The sequence below is a fragment of the Camarhynchus parvulus genome, chromosome 3 (genome assembly GCF_901933205.1).
Source record: "Camarhynchus parvulus chromosome 3, STF_HiC, whole genome shotgun sequence".
Taxonomy (NCBI): domain Eukaryota; kingdom Metazoa; phylum Chordata; class Aves; order Passeriformes; family Thraupidae; genus Camarhynchus; species Camarhynchus parvulus.
Window position 1 is genome coordinate 87278020 of NC_044573.1, and position 24587 is coordinate 87302606.

At 37.9% G+C, this 24587-nt stretch overlaps 1 protein-coding gene across 7 annotated transcripts in view; it reads right to left on the reverse strand.

The window, feature by feature from the left end:
* The window catches only part of HMGCLL1 (3-hydroxymethyl-3-methylglutaryl-CoA lyase like 1), a 73744-nt gene extending 52632 nt beyond the window's left edge, over positions 1–21112 (reverse strand). For 2 of the 7 annotated variants that reach the window (XM_030944926.1, XM_030944927.1), the window contains exons 1-3: positions 20948–21063; positions 9064–9217; positions 305–382 (exon numbers count right to left, since the gene is read on the reverse strand). Coding sequence is in view for 2 of the 7 variants with exons in the window: in XM_030944921.1 (XP_030800781.1) it covers positions 305–382; positions 20948–21052 (183 nt within the window). In the remaining 5 variants the exon portion in view is untranslated. Of the gene's footprint in view, positions 1–304; positions 383–9063; positions 9218–20601; positions 20814–20947 lie in introns of those variants that run through there. The other 5 variants (XM_030944929.1, XM_030944921.1, XM_030944923.1 and 2 more) reach the window with 5 other exon arrangements.
* Positions 21113–24587: the final 3475 nt, after the last annotated feature.

Here is a 24587-nt window from a genome sequence, read left to right on the forward strand (position 1 = left end):
TGTTTCATAGTGTTTACCAATTATGTCACAGCAGAATGTTATTGACTGACAAGACAAATGCCAGTCAAATGAAATGCTGAGTAACAGAAAGGCTAGTTAGCCAAGTATAGAAAGAAACTACATGATCTAAAAGCTGAGTAAATAGGAATACACTTTCATTCTAATATAAAGGTAAGTTATCAATATGAAAATAAATATATTTAATAATACAAAATGAAAGAAACATAATTAGCAGGATGTACATGTTCTACACAATGAAAATAACACTAACATCCATGTCAAAAAAAAAGAAGAGAAAAGTTACCTTCTCATTTTGTAAACCATCCCTTGGCCCAACTTCTACAATCTTTATGTACTCAGGCAGTCCAGATGCTTGAGGTTCCTGAAATAAAAATCAATACTGAAAAATAAAATAATTAAGATCAACACCAAGATCAAAAGGTACAGCTTGTACTTGTCCTTTCATATGATTCTGGGTATAAAGTCATATTTTCAACATTAAGTTTGCTCAGCACATTTAAAAATCTGTGAGAACATGTTCCACACCTTGACCTAAGGAATAAAAGTTAAAATAAGAAGTTACTGAATGTTCAAGTGCTCCTTTGAGGTCACAAAGGTTTATTAAAAATGTATATAGAACCATAAATGAACATTGAGTTTCACAGTGAGAAATATTTCCATTTCAAAAATCTTTCCAATGAACAATCCAGCCCTCCAAACTTATAACTCAATGTTCTCAATTTAACTTAACAGGTACTTCTCTGTAAACGTTTGCAAGACCTGACTATAAATCTGAAAAGAACATAGCAGTCAAGAAATGTTGAAGAGATTATTAATGAAAAATGAAAATTATTTCTCTTGCTGAAGATAAAGGTTTTAAAAAAGGATTTAAAGGCAAACAAGGAAAGCCTCTAGTAAATAAGGAGAATTTTTCAGGTGTAAGAGCAGCTCTGGAAAGGCAGGAAGCTGACAGGGACAGGAGGGAAGGAAGGCAGTAAGGTCAAAGGGCTAAGGAGAGCATGGGGAACTGGAGAGGGAGGAAGGAGAAATGAGAACAGGAAAGCAGGTGAAGGGAAATGAAATTTCCTTTTTTATTATTTAGCTGCTCTGTGATTGAATCAAGTTGACATGTGTGGCAGTTAACGTAAACTGGGCCTATAAGTCCTGGAGCAGTTCAGAGCAGTTGGCTGGATTGAACCAAAAGCTGTGTGCCCTTAAAAACACACCCCATGGCTAATTTGGGGCATGCTGTCCATGCTCAGGAGTGGACAGGAGAGACACAGGAGCTCTGGAAATCCCCTGTTTTTCTGTATTGCACTGAGGACAGAAGCCAAACCAGTTCTCCATTCCTGTGTTGAAGGCCTGAGCTGGGATTAGCACGAGCTACCTGCAGGACAGCTGCTCCAATCCCCACCACCTCTCCTGGGAGTTTACACCACTGGAAGGGTGACACTGTCAGCACAGGGGGACAGCTCTTGCCCATGGGAGTAACAGCTCACCCAGACTGGGGACACTCCATAAATACAGCCACTAATCTCACAACATCCACAATCAAAGGAAAACCCCATCTTTTATTCCTCCCTGACTAGTATCATCAGAGCTGTTCAAACCAAATGGCTGCTAATTTCTCCTCAGTAATGGAAAATAAGCATGCCTATGAGCACCTTTGGTTTCTCCCTGCATTCTTGGTGCCTGTGGGCAGTTCTCTGCAGGACTTGCCAAAATACAATAAATATATTTCAGACCATTTACTGTGTATTTATCTGAGCCCAGTAAAAAGAATAGGAAACAGCTGTATAGCATCTATTTGATCACATGGAACATCTGGTAAGTTGAAACTCTGTCAGGCCCTGCTAAGGCCACACTCACTGACAGTATAAACCTACTTAAATGTGAAGGTAAAACCTTCACATCTGCTGCATATTGTTCCTCTTAAGTTATTTTCACAAATATGGCACTGCTTCAGCACTACAGGCATAAATCTGGGTTATTTCATGATTATCAGATCCTTCTTGTTGCAAGACAAATGCCACAGCTGTGCTATGAGTGAAACTGTGACTGGAAAATAAAAAGAGAGCTAAAATAGATTATGTGAACCAAAGCATAATTTAGAGCATGAAAAATGTCCATAAAACTTTGAGAGCAAAAGCGTTCTTTTTCTAGGTCAAATCTTGTAAATCCTATTTAGTGCCTACTGTGGCATAATTTTGTGAAAATCAAGAGTTGTACTTGTCTTTTCAGAACAGTTCCCACAGCCACATCAGGTGATGTCCACAGCCCTTGGAGTTCATAGGCATCAAAATTTTGGAGGGGATATTGCAGAAAAGCATTCAAGTATTGGGTTTTATTTTCTGTCTGTGATATTACAGATACACAATCTCTCTGAACCATAGTCCAAGCCCCTCAGCCCCTGATTTTCTCTATAGCCTTCCTGTTCACTAGTCAGACTCAACTTGAATTCACTGTTCATGGAGTGAGAACAACACTGAGAACTACATAGGGAATGACTCCCACATACTGGAAACTCAAGGCAGTACTATAAACAAATCTGTACACTCTTCAAGCTGGTGAACTAAAAGCTTAGAGTAAACTTCTAGGCTCTGAGTCCAGAGGAGTCTTGTTTTGCATCGTATTTCATCTAATTTTGTTTCTGGTACATTGATTGCTCCTATCTTCAATGCCACTCAGTTTCTCCTGTATGGCATCCAATGTTGTACTGAACATGTTTCCTGTCCTTCAATTATCAGCAGATATTAGCACCTTCATACTTTCTTGTGAAAGTTTTTGGACTATCACTACCTTATTTTAGTACAAACATGCATTATCTCAAAAAGAATTAGAGTAGTGCTATAGAAGAAAGATGCTAAGAAGAAAGAGGAACTCCACCAGTAATGTCTTTCCAGTCTAATAAATCTGCTTTCAAGATTATCTCCTATTTCCTCCTCAGCTGGTTTCTTATTCATCTCACACATTCTGTTCTGATCATCCTTCTCCCCAGCATAACTAATAATTTCTCTTACGCTGCATTGCTGAAGCTCAGATAACAAGCAAGTCAAAGCCAGGCAGAATACTTAGGTTCAGGTCTCTATACATTTGTATACTATTTATACATTTTACAGTCCATTTCAGCTGGATAGAACACAGAAACTAATTGCAAACTATAAGAGTATGTGTACCATCTTCTGCTAAAGTGACTCTAGCATTTTTTGATGCTGTGGCCCAAGCTGAATCCAAGGAGGATTGAACTCCTTGGAATCTCACCTGTCCTGTCAATGAATACTCAGTAACTAGCTGTTGGGACATTCTTCCAAAAGAGAAGGAAATACATACTTGGCAAAGCTGTTGGGAAGAAAAAGGAGACTCCACTTTCTAGGAAGTTTTCTGATCAGAGCGCTGCACTTGCAGAATATCTGGACATTATTAAATTACATCTTAAGAAATCACCTGAGCCACGAGTCATATTCTGTGCCAGGCTCAATGCCATCTGCACTCACTAGTCAAGCTTCAAGAGCACAGAACACACTGAAGTCTGAACTTAGGCAGAGTCTAAACACTTCTCTGTTTACTACCCGGATTGCATCAGACCTCAACCAGACTTGGCTTCAAGAATTGAAGGACTCATTTCCTCAAACTCTGACCGGAGCATTTCAAATTTACACCACACCCTTGGGTAAAAGGAATGATTTTCTGAACCAATGGGACCAACTTAAAAAATTTCAACACCTTTAAGTATGGCATTAAATGCCCTACAGATAATAATTAGAAAATAGAAATAAAAAGAAAAATGCAAACCAGTTTTCATATTTTAAATGAATGAGAAATTGTGAACTTTGTAGAAATACACAAGTACCAATTTTAGACACTAAACATGTCAGGTATACAATTTTGTTTCAGAAAAAATATTTACTAGATTGAACTATATGAACCATTTTTATGTAACAATATATGAAAAGTAGTAACGGCAAATACTTAGGGTCGACTGCTTATTGAATAATACAGGGTCTCTGTTAAAAAGTAATGACCACCAAAGTATCATGTTTTAAATATCAAAAAGGAAATAGCTGACATAAAAGACTAAGAGCCTGGAAAATTTGTTTTTCCATGTATCAAGCCTTGCCAAGGGAGCACAAAAAGCATATAAAACCACAAAAAATTGCCTCTCTCAAAACAGAATGCAGCCAAAGAGTATTTTTAAAAGAAATAGAAAAAGGAAAACCAAACCATTTAGCTTGAGACATTGAATGCCAAATTTCTGTATGGAAACATTTTCTCTCAACTATAAATAGCTGCAAATTTAGGTTCTTTACACAAAACCCTAGTAACTTTTAATTAAAGCAGTATAATCTCCCTAATGTAACAATAAATGCAAAAAGATTAAATAAACACGCTTTTTAAGCTCTGTCACTACTTCACTACTTCTACTTAAGGTGCTGAGGTTCTTTCAGCCTTCTGATTTTTATTCCATGAAGGTCATTCATAAGGCTAGAAACAGCAATGGCAAATATTACCCAGAGCTTCTCAAAGGTAACTGAAAAACACAAAAGTAAAAGAAAAGGATCTGGAGGTTCAGGTCTTTTCAATCCTTCTAAGATAAAGCTCTCCTTTCCTTTTCCACAAGGTGGTGTTCTGGCACAGAGGACACTGAACAAAGGTAGGTCCATTCTTGTACAAAGAATTACTCAGGAAAGCAGTTTTCAACAAGAATCAGCAGGGAGGTGGCATCATAACTCCATAATGTATACCTGCAGTGACATGAAAAAATGCCCAAAAACCGGAAGAAGGCTCTAAGATAAATAATATGATTGCTGGAAGGAGAACAAAGAAAACTGGTCAATCTTCTGAACACTTAGATGTCTCTAAACTTTACAAGATATAGAGGAAATAAACAAGAAGAAATTAAAAACCCACATAGTTCACATTACTAGAAGGCAGATATAAAACATATTAATTCCCAGCTTAACTACAGAAAAAATGGAGAAGATTCAAAAAACAGTGGGATGCACCTGAGGAATATCCCTCAGTAAAGATAAACTGAGTATTCATTCTTGAACTTCTGCTGCATGCTGCCGACATGAGCACTGGGAGAAGAGTAGCCATGAATGGACCATGACTAGCAAAAACTTTCAGCTCCTGAGAATCTTTCATCACATGAAGTTTTCTTATTATATCACTCCACATTCATGACCTGAATGTTAACACAGACATACCACAAACAAAGCAGTTACAGCAGAGTACAAAATTCCATTGAAATCCCCAATGCATTTCAATAAAAGCAATATGCAAGATAACACTTAGGACTCTCCATATTGTTTCTGATGCTAAGTAAGAAAATGAAATTACAAAATTGATCCTGGGCTACAAACTAAGATGTCATAGATAAAACAGTAGCCTGGCACTTCATGAGTAGAAACATTGGGACTTCCAACTTCAAAAAACAACTCAATCAACTGGAGATTGTCCTTTGGATGGCAAAATATAAAACCCAAGTAAATCATCACAGAATAAAATTAGTTAAGCGCAGAGTTAACTCACCTGGAATAAACCAAATAATTGTTGAGGTCAGAAGGCTTGTTTAAGCTTATGGAAGAGTAGTGACTTACATATATCAGGGGATTGTCTGAGCTGGGAGAGAATTCACTGTAAGGATTTCTGTGGTAAAATTATAGCCCTAATATTTCTACTGTCATTTACATTAACTATTAAATTCCAATACAATCTGCTAGTATACTACTTCTTATTGTTGCAGGGTTGTTTACAAAAAAAGTAATTAATATGAAAATGTAAGAAATATGATTTTAAACAAAAATGAATTTAACTGAATTATGAGACTTATGCTCATGTTGCTGGAGTGGCCAGTTGTTTAATCTAATCCTGTTTACAAAGAGGATTTTAATGGTAAAGGCAAAAGTGATAAAGTACAAATAATATTAACTAATATACAAAAAAACCCAAAACTATTACTTTTATTTAGACAATAGAAATTAAGATTTGGAAAAAAAGAATTCTGTCAAGTTCTCTGATGAGCTGCCAAATCAAAAGGTAAGAAACAACATTACTAAGGAATGCCCAAAAGACAAAAAAAAATGGTTGCTGTGTTAAGAATACTATTCTTACACGAAACTAGAACATTCAAGTCACACTCAACTACACTACTCATGGACATAGTTACAAATTTCAAAAATCAAAAAAAATCTATAAATTACTATTCCTTTTGAAAATCCTTTAGAATAGGTCTTCCAAAGCCACAGCAGATCTAGCAAAGGTATTCAGACCAAGATTAAGAAACTTCATCTAGCATCAGTCCAACGAAGAGGATACTAAATCATTTCAGAGCATCTCTTTGGAGCAACTGGCATGATCTCTATTCTTCTGCCCAAAAGCAGCCCAGAAGCAAATCAGACCAATTTAATTCTTTCCTCCTTGTTTTCCCATGACTCCCCTGTAAACAGAGTATTCACATCCATCCAGACCTAGACCCATGAACTGACTTTGCAGTTTGACCTTGGATCCCTCTCATCACTGTGGACCTGCCTGATGGGCACAGGGTTGCATGGCCAACCCTGTTTAATACCACTGGACTAAAGCCTGACCATGAGTCACTGACCTGAACTCCCAGCTGTAACCTGGGACCTCCCTTAACACCACAAACTCACCCAATGACCTGGACTTGTGCTCAAACCCCTTCTGGGCCTACCTTCTAGGATACCCCCTTTAGGCCTACAGTTCTCACCCCACCTGGCTCCCACGGCACTGCCTGTTACCAGCCTCAGGTCCCTCCCTTAGGGGGCTGCTGGCCCTCCCTACTCCCTGACAGAGAAATTTCTTATTCTAGAGTTCATTGTAATATCTGAACCTTGCTCCTTAACATCCAATTCAGAGATATACTCCTTAAGTATTTCTTTAACCCAAGTCAAACAGGCTGGGATTAGAATGCAGCCTATTTCTCCCTTTCTTTGACCCTTCCTATCAGTTGCACCTAAAACAAAGCATAGAAGTTGCTAATGCTTAGTACCCTAAGGATAAGCTTTGTGGATGAAGGCCAGAAATCTCACGCTTTTCAGATTAGAGTAGCAGCACTCATAAAATACATCTGAACATTAGTGTTTTGAGTATTAACTCTTATCTTCTTATCCATTGGAGGCTACAGCTATCAGATGCTATGACAGAAATCCCAAAAAATAATGATTTATTCGAGCAACAAACAAGGGTTTAATAAGAAAAAATACACCAAAATTCAACTAGTAGTAAAAGAGCTCTGCCTAATACACAAACAGAATCATGGTTATAAAAGGGAAAACTTAAGCATAATATGCAATCGTGCTAAATCACCTATCACATAGACAATTGCCACAGAGTTACTAAGTTTGCAAACCAATTTCACAGCACAGTACTTCCCTGGTCTTAGCAAAATGCAATGAGATGCAGCAAAACAAATAAGGAACTCCGTTCTCTAAGAAAGAACATTTCTTTCAGACAAACACAAAACAGCACATTTCCTAAAGAGCTACAGAGTTAATAAATCAATATAATCTCTGCCTGCAGGAGTCTGAGAGAGGGAACAGGGGGAATTCCTCACTTCCCAGACTATTTTCCTTTATATTAGCTCAGAGAACTCTCACATACTTTGGGTGAAACACCTGCTGATTATTTTCTATGACTTGTAGTTTACTCTTTTGCTTACAGTGAATTTTCTTAATGGATGGGAAACCAGAACCTGCAGCTGCCTCCAGTACACAATTTACCTCATATAAGCAAATAGATCAGCTTGAACTATGACAACACATAAACTGAAAGCCTGGAATTGTCTGTTTTGTTTAATTGAGAGTGTAGTCATATATTTGAAAACTATTTGGAGGAGTCTATGTTCACTTTTATTTTAAAATCATAAGAATAAAATGTAATAATTGTAACATTTAATAATGTAATTAATGTAATGAATGTAACATTTTTAAATGTATGAGAGGGTGAAACTTATCTTCTGTTGTACTTTTCATATCACAGGGTAGACTAAACTCAAATTCCTTCTTAGGTTATTACTAATTTTCCCCTTCCATGAGGAAGTGCAGAGTTCAGAAGTAGTAAGCAAGATTAAAGATTCTTCACTGGTTTTTTTGAGCATGTCGTGGGTTTGGAATGCATTCTGAAACTACTACTTTTAGGCAAACAAATGATATGTGTTACCATACTGATCTTGCAACAATGCTATTCTATTCTATTCTATTCTATTCTATTCTATTCTATTCTATTCTATTCTATTCTATTCTATTCTATTCTCTTTATTACTTTCTCAGTTTCTTCATAAACTAGATTTTATCCTTGATCTCTCCATTACACAAAATGTTATAGTGTTTCTTTCAAAATTGATGAGCTACACTGAACTACTATGCCAGGCAAGCGTTTTTCTGAGTAGCAGGATATAAAGCCATGAATTGTTAGCCCATATTCTTTAGTCCTGATTTAATCCTTGCTTTGTAAGTTTTCATATATGGCTTTCAACCCCCAAAACTGGGGGGTTGAAATGATAGCACACAACATAACTGGTGGTGTTATCTCAGGGACACAGTAAAGGCTATGATGGATAGAAAATCAATAAAGCAGTATTTCCCACTTTATGTAACAGTCATGAGCAAAATCTATTAATATAAACATTTACAAAGAAACATATGTAAGTTTTACATAAAATACAATTACTAATAGTATTTCAAATAATATAAATAAATATGGGGAAATATAAGCATATAATGATCAACATTTAAGATTTATTATTAATTAAGTCATTGCATTAAGTTATTTTTATAACTTAATAGAACCAAAAGCCAGTGAAAGTATACTGGAAAATATCTATGAAGCGATTTTGATGTGAAGATAGTTACAGACCCCCAGAAGTTTTTCCCTTTAGTAAGCAATGGGAAGAAATGTGAATTATACACATCACACTTTTTAAATTGATCATCAAAATCATAAGAGTCCATGCTACATTCCAACTATGAGGCCAAGGACAACTTACTACATGTCAGTATAGAGTCACACAGACATCTCCTGTAGTCACGGCTTAAAATTTACCTAATGCAAGCTCCAGTGGGTCAGAAAATTCCATAGGCATATGGCAGGCTAACAAAACTGCTGTTCTGACTGCTCTTCAAAGAAGGAAATCTCAGGAACTGGAGACTGAGTGTCTAACAGGCATGTCCAATTCTCTGCTATGATGTTGCATACTCTTAAAAAAAAAGAAGCAGCATTACAGGACAAACAGATAAAATCAAGCCCAAAGATTTTTCACTACCTTTGAAAACAAAAAAAAATACCTTCTTTAATATTCATGTCTATATTTTACAAAAATTCATTCATAACCTGACAACAAAAATGACAGGCCATATTTGCCAAATAATGGTCTCCTGGATGAGACTGAACTTTCTGAATTATCACTGATGACTTGACACCTTCTAAAAAACATTTGTTGCTGTGTAGAATACATGGAATAGCAGAGATCTGAATACCCAAATTACAGCCAACAGCTCATGCAACCTAAAAAAGCACATAGATGTGCTGAAGTCACAGACAATTTTTGATAACTTGAAAAATAATGATCAAGGAATCTATTAGTAGCATCAGGTGGTAGCAGAGGCATAGACAATCACAGTTGGACTTGTGTTACAATGAAATGAATAATAAATGGTACTAGAGACCTCTATTATTAACAGGAGGCCAACACAGCCAGTCACTTCAGCAAAAATTAAAAATGTATTTTCAGGACATGGTGTACACATTACCTTTTTCTATTTCCCTAAATGCTTCCCTTGGCTAACAAGCAGCATTTCTCCATTAACCAAGCTGATTTACAGCCAACTCACTTTCATCCATATCCCTATCTTGGTCAAAGCCTGGAAAAGCAATTATACTCTGCCATCTGGGCTGGATGAAAAGGATACACAGAACAGAGATCAACAGCATACTGATGACACTGGAGCCAAAACCTCCCACACTTTCCTTTACTATTATTTATGGTAATAGTATTATGGTGTGTATGGTGTTTTACAGGCAAGACTAAAGACAGAATTCTAGAAGGGAGAAAGAGTGGTGTTTTTCCACAAACATTGAAAAAGCAGAGGCATGATCATCATTACAAATCCAACATGTGCAAGTAATTTGCTCTTTAAAATACTTTGGGATATCAGTGGGGGGAGGGGGGGTAGAATGAATATACTGCCCATCCACCCTATCAGGTAAGTCTCTCTAAATAACTCAATAAAAGTGAGCTATGCATAGATCTTTAAGAATTAAAATTAAAAGCTGAAAGTAAATCAACTATTCTCCATTACTATTGCAATCAAAATCATCTTCTGTGTCCAAAGGCTGGGTCTAAAAGATGAAGTAAATCATGAATTTAAGTACAGGTGGCCCACCATTATGTTTTCCATAGCTCTCTTTCCAAAAGATACTGATTAAAATGACAGTATTTTAATGGCTATTTATTTCATCACTGTTGGCAACTCATTCTTCAGAATAATTTGAGATTTATAAAGTTCTTTATAAAAATAACATCTGTAAAGCATTACCATAATAATTTCCCAATAATGGTAAGGAAATTATAACATGACACCATTCATGATGTTTTAAAAATCTTCCATTTTCACTATGAAATTAGTCAAATGTGAGCATATTTAAATAATATTGTTTTCTTCCTATTTTGCTGAAAATAATTAAAAGCTTTAAAAATTCCTTATATGAAATTTAAAAAATATATTATGGAAACCTGAACACATTGAAGTGAAACAAGTAGAAGAAAATGTACTGGTACAGGAGGAACTATGACAAAGACAAAATCAAATTGGGAACATATTACTTCAGACTGTTTGAGAAGATTAAGGGTTGTCATGGCAAAATGAATCATGATAATTCCCAAATGTTATTGCTTTCACTTCCAGACTTTGCACATTTAGGAAGTTTGTTTGGTTTTTTTCTAAGCCTCCATATTCTGAATAATAAAGTGCTCAGCTGATGAGAAAGAAATTTATGTAGTTTTAAAATTAGTAATAAGACCAGTATTAACTAAGGACAAAAAAATAAAAGGGATAAATATCTAATAGTACTAATATTAGCTGTACTTTCATTTTACTGTGACACATAAACTCAACTGAAGGATTTTTCCAATGACGACAATGGATAATAGTAGTTATGGACTAAATGGCAATGCAGCCATCCCACTCATTAAGCTCAAAATGCCCTGAAATGTTCTTAATGATAGGACTCAACTGGACTTTAAAAATCTTTAAGTATCTGCACAGCTAAGTCCACAGGTGTCCTAGGTATCCCTGTGCAGTCAACGTGTATATTCACAGCAAATGTCTTAAGGTTCCCTCAACAGAGCACGCAGGACACAGGATCTGTGCCTTTTTGGAAGCTGGAGATAAAGGAGGATATCATAGGGCATCTTAAATGGTGTCATCAATGAAACATGGCCACTTCTCCACTTGAATGGAGCCACTTCTCAGCACTGTCAGAAATGGTTCAAAGCTTATCCAACAACACAGCAAACAGCAGGGGCACAGGTCAGATGGCTAAGTACAGTCACCCTTGTGCATTTGGGATGCATCTGACTTGACCTCTAGCCACTGAGCCAGAAGGCAGAGTCTACAGTAAATCCTATTCAATACCTGCCAATCCTATAAGCCATCTCAGCTACCTTAGGGTATCCTCACATGGCACCAGACAAGAGTGCTTAGGAAATTGAATCAAGTAATGAATATCAAAAAATGTCCGGGAGACAAGAGAAAATTCTCAGTCACCAGCTGATTTCTCTCTGCATAGTCAACAGCCAACTGGCTTAGTAGCTTAACCTTCCACCATCTTCATTCATCCCATTCTGGCAAAAGTGACGAGCCAAGGCCAATGAACTGGCCTATACCCTTTCTTCTCTTTCCCCAATAAAATATTCATGTACACCACTTTACTTTTTATGAAGCTAGTATATAGTTCAATGCAAATTATGTTTCCAGGGTTTTAAAAATTCAGATGTGATCAGCTGCGGATTCTGTTCAATCTTTTCCGTAATCCCAGTGTTCTACATGACATACCTTCATCACTAACCTTGTTCCTCCATTTCTCACATACTAACACCTATATAATCTCATCTTAACTACTTACATTAAAAGTAAGCCCTAAAGCCACATACAGTTCCTTTCCAGATGCTGCTGTTGAATTATTTCCCTATGGGTTTCACCTAACATTCCGGCAATGTCCTCTGGCACTTCAGTCCACACATCTCATCCATTCAAAGCCTTTAAACTTCTTTTTCCAAGAAACTCATAAAGTAACACCTTTATTCCCATACAAAACAGCTAACATCTGTGAACAAAAAAACCCCACTCAAACAAAGAAGAAATGTCTACCCAGCACAGTTTTTTCACCAGCGCACCTTTTAGCAGTTTCCGCATGTAATAAATCTGTATTTTTGTCACAAGAGCTGCTGAGAATGACTCTCATAAGAATATTTAATCCAAATAAATTCAAATGTAATGCCACAATTGGAGTACATTTCATTCATTTACACCAAACTGTAAAATAAATCTCCATTTAACAAGGGAATTATCTAAAAATAATATCGGCTATAACAACACTCCAACAGTAAATATCATTTCCTTCTTATCACCTGCAGCATCTTTCCCATCTCTTGCAATATTAGAACTTTGTCCCAAATGTTAATCAAAATCTTCACCATTGACATGATACCTAACTCAGTTAAGTTATAAAAGTTAGGGGAAAAAAAGCTATGAGCTGATTACTTCTAACTGTAATAATTTAAGTTTGAAAGGCAACCCTTAAAACTGCCCATGGAAATATTTTTCTGAAATGTAAACCATGTGCTTAGCAGTTTTCCTCTGAAGTGACTGATTAAAAGACCAGATAATAAAATATGTGTCTGATTAATAATACCTTATATAATAAAATTCTTATTATTCATTGTATATTATGTCCCTATCAACATATTACAAAATAGAAAAAATCCTTCATCTCTACTGCACTGCTTAATTTTAAAGTGTGTGCACCATTGTGACATTTCTACCCCAAAAGGGCTATATAAGTGTACATTAACACAGCAGTAATATTTCCCTTTTGCTGAAAAGCAAAAATGCTGAATTTGTTTTACAGGTAGTTAGCACAGTATGAAAGTCTGATTTTGATCATGCTCTTATCTCAGAAATTTCTGATCAATCAAGAAATCAATCAAGAAAGCAACTTCTCTCAGAATTCCAATGAGTTTTCCCAAGTGACAGAAGATAGATGGATTAGACAGACAGAGAGAACCTTTTCCTACAAATTTCTGTGTAATTTTTATTCCCACATGTAAAATTATTATCTTTCTGTTCTAGCATTTTCTGAGGATCAATTAATTGATGAGCCTTACTGAGTGCATAGTACTTCACAACATTGTATGTCAAGGTCCACATCTGCATTGTCACGTGCACCAGCAAACTTTTAAGGTGGCACATTTTGCCCAGCAAGTTCACAATACCATGCAGCATCATCTTTTTCATACTTCATCTATCTTTTAAAATATATATTTTGGGGAAAAGAAGGATGCTACAGAAAATATACCTTTGTTAAATGAATGAGAGAGCTAAACAATAGAAGATAATTCAACAGCCTGAAGTACTAAGTAACTACTTTACTGAAACTCTCCACAGTTTCTTTAAACGTAACTTCTTTCATATTTGACACATTAAAGATTCTCAATAGCCTTCAGTTCCTAAAATTTCAGAGAACCATCACCTTGTTTAAACACCTCAAATATCTATGTAGTGAAAGAAGTAAGGATGACAAGAACTCAGCTTCATCTCTGGACTATGCCTACACTGCAGCGGTTTCTTACTGCATGCAATTCACCTATAAACTGAAATTCAAACACAAACTTCCATAAACATGTGAATCTTTCAACACAGGTTCTGCAAGAGTTGAAGCTACCTTATTCCTCAGAAGCACCAAAAAATAGTCCTATCATTAAAATGTAGAGAAAACAAGTAACTTCATCCTAGGTACCCAGCATTCCACCCTGAAGCATTCCAGGTACTCAGCATTCTTTCTAAGTGGAAAAGAAACCAACCTAAAACCCACTATAGAGACAACAGTTAATACTGTTTATTAGTCACTACATCAGAAAGTTAAGAAAATTTGATTAATTAGGAGCAGTAAATGTTCTGCTTTATGAAAACTTCTATGTCTGACCAGCTGGTACAGTAAACTTCTAAGGTGAGATTTCCTTACCAAAACTAAAAAACAGAAGAACCACAAATTGTAAATAAGTGTCTTATTAAAAGATATTCCCATTTATTTCAGTAGAAATTAAATTGGGATCTGAGTGATCTTTGGCAGCTCACTTATCTTCACTCCTAGCCAAAGTAATGAGAAAAGACTTATCTCAAAATACATGAATTTTAAAATAATTATGACATGTGGGGTGTCTTAAATCAATCCTCCTCCTTGAGCTGGCATGAGAGGAAATGAACATCAGTGTGCCCATATTTAGGCTTTGAAGGAGATAGAGGTGGGAAAAGTCATAAATGGGGTCTCAGCAAAAAGCAGATATGAGGTCTGAATAAAAACTAACTGCATTTTTTTAGTTCCCAAATTTGCAAAGCAAATCCTTTACAATATTTCCACCTTTATTATAAAATTTTAAATTCACTTAATAATCTCAGTATAGCATAGATCTCTATGAACTAAAAAGCTCCTGTTATCTGTCCAGTATTTACAGGCCAATGGTATAAAACACCTGAAAGTCAGTGACTCAGTTTAGGTCAAACCTACACTTCATCAGCTTCTGAACTTCTAACATCCTGTTTGGCACGCCTAACAAACCAACTAATCAGCCTTTTCGGCCTCCTCTCTTCAATGTTCTTGAGATCTTACTCTGCAGCACATAAAATACCTGACTGAAAAAGTTGGCATGAGTCTAGTGACTTGCTCTTCTGAAGGGGAAGCTCCTCTTGACTTCAAAGAACATTTTAGAAAGAGCTCAGCATTGCACTCCAGTTCAATTCAGTGGGAGGGTGTTTTATTTACTACCTTCAGTGTCAGCATGTATCATATGTCATTCATCATTTCCAAATTCAACAAGAAAAAACAGCATGCTGATACAAACTTAATAGATTGCTATAATTTAAATTATAATCTCTTCCATTTCATTATTCTATTAATTTTATTATATATATTTCATAATTATAGTTATATAATATATATAAATATATTTTTTCTATTTAATAACTTTGTATGCTTTAAATCTTACAAAGACTAAATAATAAATGTTCCTTGAAATCTGCAACAAAGCAGAAAAAAAAAGTCCCATTCTTGGGACATTCTTGTAATGTATTCAATGAGAAAAAGATTCCTTTAATGAGTCTGTATTGACGAGGCTTCTGCATATAGAAGAGTACAGAAGGGCTGGAAAAATGTAGGACTGGAAACCAGGAACTTCAGTGATCACTCTTAGGGATCAATTATTTGGTCTTAGGTTATATGAAAGACAACAAAAGGTCAGGATGAAAACACAGAATGAGGTAAAAATGGTGGACAAAGGGGAGAGGGAAAAAATTACCTTTGTCCAGTGAAATTAACATACTTTCTCTTGAAAGATTTCATTAAGTATCTTTAAATAATGCCATCCATTGAAAGAGTTATGAAAACAAAACTGCAACATAAAGTCCAGGAAAACTACCTTGATATTTCTCCACCTTGTTGGTCTCTACTCACATGCAATTTTCATTGGATTAAAAAAAAAGGGTATAAACAATGATGGTATGGTAATTGTCACAGTAAATTAATAAACTTGCAATATTGTTGTCTGCAATTTTTATAGTACTTCTTAGCTTGATAAATTAAATTAAAATTCAAAATAGCCTAAATAGTTATTTGATGAGAGCCTGCAAATGTTAATTTATTCCTGAAATATATAATTACATGGAGATAAAAAGAACATGAAATTCAGTATGTCTCAAATCAGTTGCTCTGAGATGTACCTAAAAGGCTCAAATAAAAGAGATCTGCTGTCTCCTCCCAGGCTGCACAATACCATATGCTTCATTTTTTATGCTGTATTTTGAATCAAGTAAGACACATATAACTGTCACATGGACTGTGGGTTTTGTTGTTATTCTTGAGTTACTTTAAAAATAAATTTCAGAGGTTTCTAGCATATGTTTAAAACATGACAATCTATTACAAAATCTAAACTAGCACATTTAAACTGAAAAAATAAGACACTTGTGTGCATCTCTAGATCCAAGAGTGTCATGCAGTGAGGAGATGAGGGAATCTTAGTCTGTGCATTTTCAGTCTGGATATTTAGGCGTGTAGCACATAAATCATTGGCATCAAGGCTCTGAAACAGAAGTTAGCTGTCTAAATCAGAGGACCCAAGTTTTTGCTCATTATTTTACATATTTAGCACTTGGCATTTTCGTTCCTCCCCAGTTATAAAATTTTCCAATGGTAATATCCTGAACAACTGTTAATGATTCTGGATATTGCATTCCATAAGACAGCCTAATGCTGTGACAGAAATCCTACAACATAACATAGCACACATTAGCATTATTTAGACAGATTACACTTCCTAGAGTCACAGCTACATCCAGCAAAATAAGAGACTAGAGTCTTATTTTTGTCTTATTTTTTGCTTTATTTGTTTTAAGTGTAGCTAGCCCTCACCAAACCATGACTCCTAATATATTCTTATTTTACTATACCCCTTAGTACACCTAGCTAGTAGCACATAAATGCAATGGTTTAAGAAAAAGATGCTTATAATTTAGCCACTATGTTTAGCCACTACACTACTCCCTTGCAGAGTAGAATTCCCCAGTTTAAAATGGCAGATGAATACTCAACTAAAGTTGACACTCTGACCTTAACAAAGTATTAAGCCATGCAGTGTAATTAGAAAAACTGGACATGGAATTGTCTCTTTCAAAACATTTAAATATCTATCCTCTATTCCTTATTATATAATTATTAAAAGTTCTTAAAAACCAAATGATTTTCACTACTATGGACACCACAACATATAATCCTTTTAGTAAACCTAAATCATATCCTCATTACTGTGATTAAAAAGCTCCTACAGAATTCCACCAATGTGTAATTTGTTTTTAAATTTCTACTTTATATTTATTATATGGACTGAGTATAAGTGTGTGTTTGTGGGTAGCAACATCTTCCTTTATTTTAAACAGCTAATTCCTCTTCTTCCCACCCTGCCCACACATCCTCCAGGTCTCAACACTAGATATGAAACAAACACAAGACATTTTACATTTCACCTCCCTTTTCCCAATCAATGTTCCCAAATCATGCTCCAATTCCAGTGGTGTATGACCTAACTTATCCCAGCTGGAATTCAATTTCTTGAACATGACTAACCAAAATGGAACACATACAGTTTCTTTGCAATGGCATCAACATCTCCCTGTTTGACTGGAAATATCTGATCTACTCTATCTGAGGACCAGGACCTAACTTGATTTTTTTAACAGCTATATTGGCAGCTCATAGTCATCCTATGATTTGTGAAGATTCCAAGGTTCCTCTTCAATCTCTTCTAACAATAAAGTCAAAGTTTCTAGATTGGGTTATAGGTCTCAAAGCACCTAATCATTCTGTAACCTTGCATTTCATCCTGGTCTTTAATACTTCTTCAGCCATCCAGCTCTTCCCTGCTGTGTCCTTAGCATATTCCTAATGCATCAAAATTCCATTCTAGCCTACATGAAAATATAACATTAAGTCTGTAGGATAAGACCAATCAATGTCAATTACTCTCAGACCATCTCTTTTCCAGCAAGAAGGCTCCTGCTAAACCAGAGGACACCAGCAGCAGATAGACACCTTCCCTGCTGCTCAGCCTGAGCACTTCACAAAGCAGACCACAAAGTACATTACACACTCGGGTCAAATCCTGTGAGTCACCATCAGCAATGACCTTGACTCTGCAGAAATCTCCCCAACACTGCAATATCTATGGCCACCTCTTTTCTCCATAGATGCCAGCACATTTTACAGTTCTGATATAAACCCGTGTCTTTAACAAAATCTTGTGTACTATAGCCTTATTTAGTAAAAATAAACCAAACCTTTAATATTAAGTTAATCAGACCTGATAATCAAAGCCATATACATTGGGGTAATGCTGTGAAAATGAAGCTGAACTATATTCCTTGTAGGAAGCATTATGGAAGCGTTCTGAAGCAAGGTTAAGAAACTAAGAATATGGAGAAAGATGAACACACTGCAGCAGAAATGTGGTGTCTCATTGACCAGTCAGGTGTTCAGTAATTTTTTGATGTAACACAGACTAGTCTAAATAAGACTGAAATAGGTATTAGTAACTTCCACAAATATGTAGTAGAAAATTCTATTTACTGTCTATTTAGCCACCTAGCCAAATTACCTATTACTTTTCATCTCTCATTTTTAATAACTTTACTACTCAAGTCTATCTTTTAAAGTCTAAAATATTTTTCTAAAAATACCACAAAAATGGTTGGCTAAATGAAACAGAAAAAAGAAGGGAAAACAAAGACTAAGATATTCTACTACTCACTTTAGAACCCATCATTTCAACTCCAGTAGAGCTTCAAGTGGTTGAACCTGGACAGGACTACAAATTAGTCAGCACAGTATATAACCAAATTATTATATATTTGGGGTCTTCAGACAAAATAGAATGATTTTATTTTTACAAGAGCCCTGGCAGCAACATTTACATTTTACTTGGTGGTTAAAGAAAAATCCTGAGGAACTCCTGAAAATATTTCAGCAAGTAAATAAACTCTTTACTTTTATCAGCCATGAAAGCATTATTTCTGGGAAATTGTTCTTGTACCTTAACCTTCTTTCCTATTTTATTCCTTAGTGTACTCTCATAAATATCATTGCAGTGGTGCTGCCATAACTATCTTGCATATGCTGGTCATAGAAAAAAAAAAAAAAAAGACCAACAAACCTTTTACAGCCATTACTTGAGCCAGTATAGTTATAGATCATGTAACAAGAAACACTTTTTTCTTGAATGGGATTGGTATGGAATGCACTCCTACATAAGGAAAGCCTTTGTGGGTTGTTTAAGAATCCACGTGAGAAGTAGGGAAATTTGAACAGAATCATGTAAAACCACAGCAAGGTAATGCAGAAGCAAATATGAAAAAACATGAACAATGACCACCTCTGGATTTAATCAGTCTATTGTGCAGCTCACACCCACATCAATGTGCACAGGGAAGATGCTTGCTGTATATTCTCATGTTTGCTGTTTACTGATGACATCCTTCTGTATCCTTGGATGAAGAAAAATGGTGATGAAAATAAAAGAAGAGCGCTGCAAAAATTAAGTAAAATGATCCATTACAATAAAGAAAACTTTTTTTTTAATTGACTATTTTCTGAGAAGATGTTAATGATTGTTTTTGACTGCAAACCCACTCTGTTGCAAAAGACTTCTCAAATGCTTCATCTGATAGGGAGAGAGAGACTGACACAATCAAGTGGCATATCACTTTTAAAAAATGTTCAGATATTTTGAAAGGAAATGATGCACCAAAACATAGCAAGGGCATATGAACAGAATTATAGTGCTTTGCTTCAGGCCTAGTACATAAAAGTCCATTAATTCTATTTTATTTCTTTACCATAAAAAAATCCACTTAAAAAAAAAAAAAGTTGCTTATTTTCCCCCAGTTTAATGCTGGATAAACACTATTCCCAGGGAATTATGATAGCTGGAAGCTGTATGGGGCTTACCTATACAAAGCCCAATGCCCACAACAGTGTTGCTTTGGGTATCCCATTATATGCATCTTTTGAGATATGAGGCTCAGAGCATCTGAAGCAAAATTAAAATGCTGCTAGTTTTTATATCAATCAGAATATTTTTCATTTTCTCTCCACCTCTGAAGTCACATTGCTACATAGGAATTAAATTTCACTTCCAAAGAGTGGAGAAAAATGGAAGATGATCCCACCACCTATCTGAAAACAGAAGATGCAACAAACAAGAGCTGCTCTTAAAAAAATAAAATTAAAAATGTATTTAAGTACAGTTTAAACTATTTTGTTCTAGGCTTGGCTTATGTTTTTAAAGGTTTGAAGCACTGACTGATTACTGGAGCTGGAGTTGGACTGGATGACTGTTCAGAGAGGATATGCTGGTAACTTTGCCTCCCTTCTTCCCCTACAAAGCCATGTTTAGGACAGTCATGGCCTACGCTGTTGATTTCGCAGCCTGCTCGGTCACCTCAACTAACCTTCACACCCTGCAGCCACTGTCCACACCTGCTCGCAGCTCACAGACAGGAGGGTGAGCAGCCACTTCAGTCACCCCTCCACGACTGCCCCCGCTCTGCCTCCGCACCCCTACGGCTGCAGGGACTCTTCCCTCGACAGCAAACGCCCGGGAGCAATACAAGCTGCGTGGAGCAAGGGCAGCCCCCGCCCAAATGCGTCTCACCCTGCCATTTTATCATTTTCACACGGTGAACGATCACGCATGGCGAGGTGACCCACTGCTGAGTGGGTTTGCCACTGTTTCACCACGGCCCCAGCGCCACCCACCTGTGAACTGCCTGGAACACGGTGTGACACCGGCCCTGTGCCGGAACACTGACCAGACACAGCCCAGCGGTGCGGGGCGGTGGGTAAGGGCCTCCTCCCTCCCCCGCTGCTCCGGGAAAGGCGGGAGAGTGGAGAGAGGGGAGAGGAGAAGGGAGAGAGGAGAGAACCGGGCGCTGCGGGCGGGCAGGGGCAACAGCGGCGCGGGGACGTGCCTGAGGAGCGAGGGGGCGGCGAGGGGGCGGTGAGGGGGCGGCGAGGGGGCGGCGGCGCCCCGTCCTCCCCCTGCTGCCGGCCGCGCCCCGTCGGGCCGGCCCCGTCCCATCCCTTGATCCGCGCCAGGCGGTACCTGCGCGGGTTGCGCGGCCGCGGGCGGCTCCGCGATCCACAGCTGCTCCTTGAGGAGGTGCTGGTAGCTGAGGCAGTGCTTCAGCGCGGACGGCACCGTGCCCATGGCTCGCCCGGCTGCCGCCGCCGCCGCCGCAGGGTGGGCGCAGCCTCCGGCCCGCGCGCGAGCAGCCCCGCGATTGGCGGAGCGCGAGCGCCGCCGCGTCCCCTCCCGCGCGGCTGCGGCGGCCGCCGCCTCACGCCGCCAGCCCCGGGGCTCGCCCGGTGCCTCTCCTCGCCCTCTGCCCCCCTCGCCTCCTGCTCCTCCTCGCCTCCTGCCCCTTCTAGCCTCCTGCCCCCTTCGCCTTCCCGGCTGAGGAGCCGCGGTTGTGGGTGGCCGCGCTCGCTGCGGGCTCGGCCGGCGCCGCAGCAGGCTGCAATCGGGGCTGCGTGCGGGAGAAACCGCTGAGGAGAGCGAGCCGGGAGGGCCGAGCGTGGGGACCGCCGGCCGTGCTGCCCCACACGCTCCCTGCCCCCGCACGCCCCCGGGATACCGGGCCCAGCCTGACCTGGCAAGGCTTTAGGCAGCAGGGGGGAAAGAGAGGAGCAAGGGGAAGGGACAGGGCTGCTTCCAGAGGTGTCCTGTTCGGCGTCCCTGGGCTGTGCAAACGATGCAAGATAAACCAGGTCGTGCTCGCTCGGGCGTCCAGGTGACACGAGGCTTCGTGCACACGCTGGCATTTCTGCTTTCCATTTAGACAGCAAAAACTTAGAGCTTTACTAACGTACTGTTCAGGTTTCGACAGCTCTCTCCGCAGCAGCAAGTTATATTTTGTCTGCTCCCTTACATTCATTGTGTCAGCCAACTTTCCAAACTCCTCTCAAGCAAAAATTGTTTCTGGATCCTTCGTTTTCTGGGGTATCAGGGATGTTTTGTTAAATTTATTACCCTTTCGATCAATCATTTTTCTGCAAAAGATTATCAGGTTTACCACCAAGTCTCTTTTTCAGTTGTTCACAGATAGATATGATGCTTTCAAAGCCCCATCTTTCTTTTGCAGTTTTGCATTTCATCCTTTTTGTTCTGTGCATTTAAAAATTGTATTTTCATAGCCATTGTAAACCAAAACTGGATGCTGATTGATTGGCTGGGAAGCTTTTGTCCTTCAAGGATAATCATGGCTTTTCAGAAATAAGATATTTAAAATCCAGTGTAAAAATTTAAAAATATTACTGGTAGTCATCTCTGCAATTTCAAATCTGGCCACTGAAAAGTGCCAGGAAGTTTTTTTACTGACTACTATCTGATGCAGTTAGTATATTTTCTGCCTTTTTCCAGTAAAATATTTGTGAATTCAACATTCTTTTAATTTCCCAGTTCAAAATCCCACTAAGCTTTCCTTAAATGCTGTCTCTAGGTATTTGTTTTGGTCTTGTTACCTATAGTTAGGGATAAAATATAGAGAAGCTGGTAAAAAAAATCATGTCTTTCTTTTTTGTCTCACAGTGAGAGAAAGTTTATCAATGATGTGGTATATGTGAAGGGAAAGGCACTTTATTAAGATTAATAATTTCATTTTCACTTTTCTGTACATTTCTTAGCCAGCTGGAAAAAGGATAACTGCAATTAAAAGAAAGTTAGGACTATGTCTGTGAATAAAGTGTACCTCTCCTACCTACCTCACCTATTCTCGAGTTACTTCAGTTTCAAAGTCAAATTTCTTATGGCCTTTAATCATCTTTCTTACAAATATCTCTGAAATTAGCTGCATTGTAATGCTCTGCAGGCAGCTTATATATCAAACTGCTATTTTCTGCACATTAAATCCCTTCTAATGATATTGTTTTTATGTCTGTTACTGTTTTGTTTTTGTAGTGCTTAAAACCTCGGTGGCCTCTTCCAGCCTACATCCAGTGTGGATGTTTACTATCATAAACCTGCTTCAAGACTCAGAGCACCACCACATATTCTGAAAAAGAACATCTTTATCTGAATTCACGGTGCTGTTGGGCAGAGAAGGAAAATATAACAGATACATTCTAAAGTAATCCGAAATTGAGTTTTCATGCAACAGTTTCTCATTGTTTCTTTTCTGTTCTACCTCTTACTCTCCCTGAAATCAGAATTAGTTTTTCACCCTTGCCAATTTTGCACTGAATTTTTCAACTGGTCCTTCTAAATGCAAGGAGTTGCTTCAAAAGCAAGAGACACATAAACAAAACACATTCATATGAAATATGCATGTTTCTTGGGAGAAGGGTGTGATAATCTTTCTATTGAAAAAGTCCCTGTGTGTTAAAACCCCTAGAGCTAAACTGGATTGTTATTGCTAAACAAGAGTCACATTGGACAGCACAAGGTGCAAGAAGCTCCAAGAGGATTATGTTTTAGGCAAACACAATCATCTTGATACTCTTCTCTGCTTGCAGAGGCTACACCCCACTTTATGAGTTAACTCCACCCCACTTTATGAGTTAGCATGAAGGCAGATACCCTTGTCCTGTGATAGGACCAGTATATTTACTAGCTGAAGGGTTTGCAGGGTCAGGTAAAGAATAATGGGCACTTCTGGCAGATCTTTCTGTAACAGCATGTGGGCCTCTCGTGGTCTGGACTTTTATGTGCCCTGTGCTGTTCCTTATTTTGATTCTGCGTATCTTTTGTTCAACAATGGCATTTTGGAACAACTTAAGTTTACTAGAACACATGGAAGGGCTTAGATGTGTTTAGTGCTGTATCAGGATAGTGAGTAGAAATTGTGCACAACTGGCTTTTGGCTTTCCATTTGTCTCTTAAAACTGTTTATCATTCTGATACTCCTCTGAATTTATCATTGTCATTGGCTCACGCTGCATTCTGGTCAAAGGTTTTAAAACGTTTATTAAAAGGAATGCTTTTGACTAAAATAATCTCTCAAAGAAATCATGCCACCAAGCCAACCAGATGGGAAAAACAGGCATATTTGTGTAATATGCAGAGTAACTCCAAACACTACCACAAGAGATGTTTCTGTACTCCTTATTGTTGCCACGCAGTTACATAGGTAGCTGGCAGTCAGATCATTAGGAGTGGAAACATAAAGCTGTTGGATTTCCTGCAGTGTGACACAAAACCTTGGCCAAGAAAGGCATGGTAAAAATAGATTGATCATTTATAAGCATCTGAAAGAAAATAAGAAAGTTGTTTAAAGAGTGATTTGATGACAGCAAGAAAGACAGAATCAGAAGCAAGGGAGCTATTCATACTGATGATAATCATAAGTGCCAAACTGGCAAGCAGCCAAAGTGCCTACTAGGCAGGGATCAAAGACACATATGGTGAGTCTCAAACAACAAGTAAGCCATAGAATTCTGGCAAGCATTGCAAGAATAATATGCTCCAGCCCTGACAAAGATGAGGGCTAAAAAAAAAAAAAAACAATGGGGCTACCAATAACTGGATCATACCTCAGGGAAAGCAAAGCTTTCATCATTTCAGTTTTATTGGAGAAAAATGTAGATAACTTCTCACATATGGTAGGTCTGGTTGATCTAAATTGATGGGACGTGTAACACAATGTTAAAAAATATCCTTTACAGTTGTGGCAGTAAATCAGTATTCCATTAGCTGCAGCATCATTCAGAGACAGCATTCTTCAGAGAGTTAGTAATAGATTTACTTT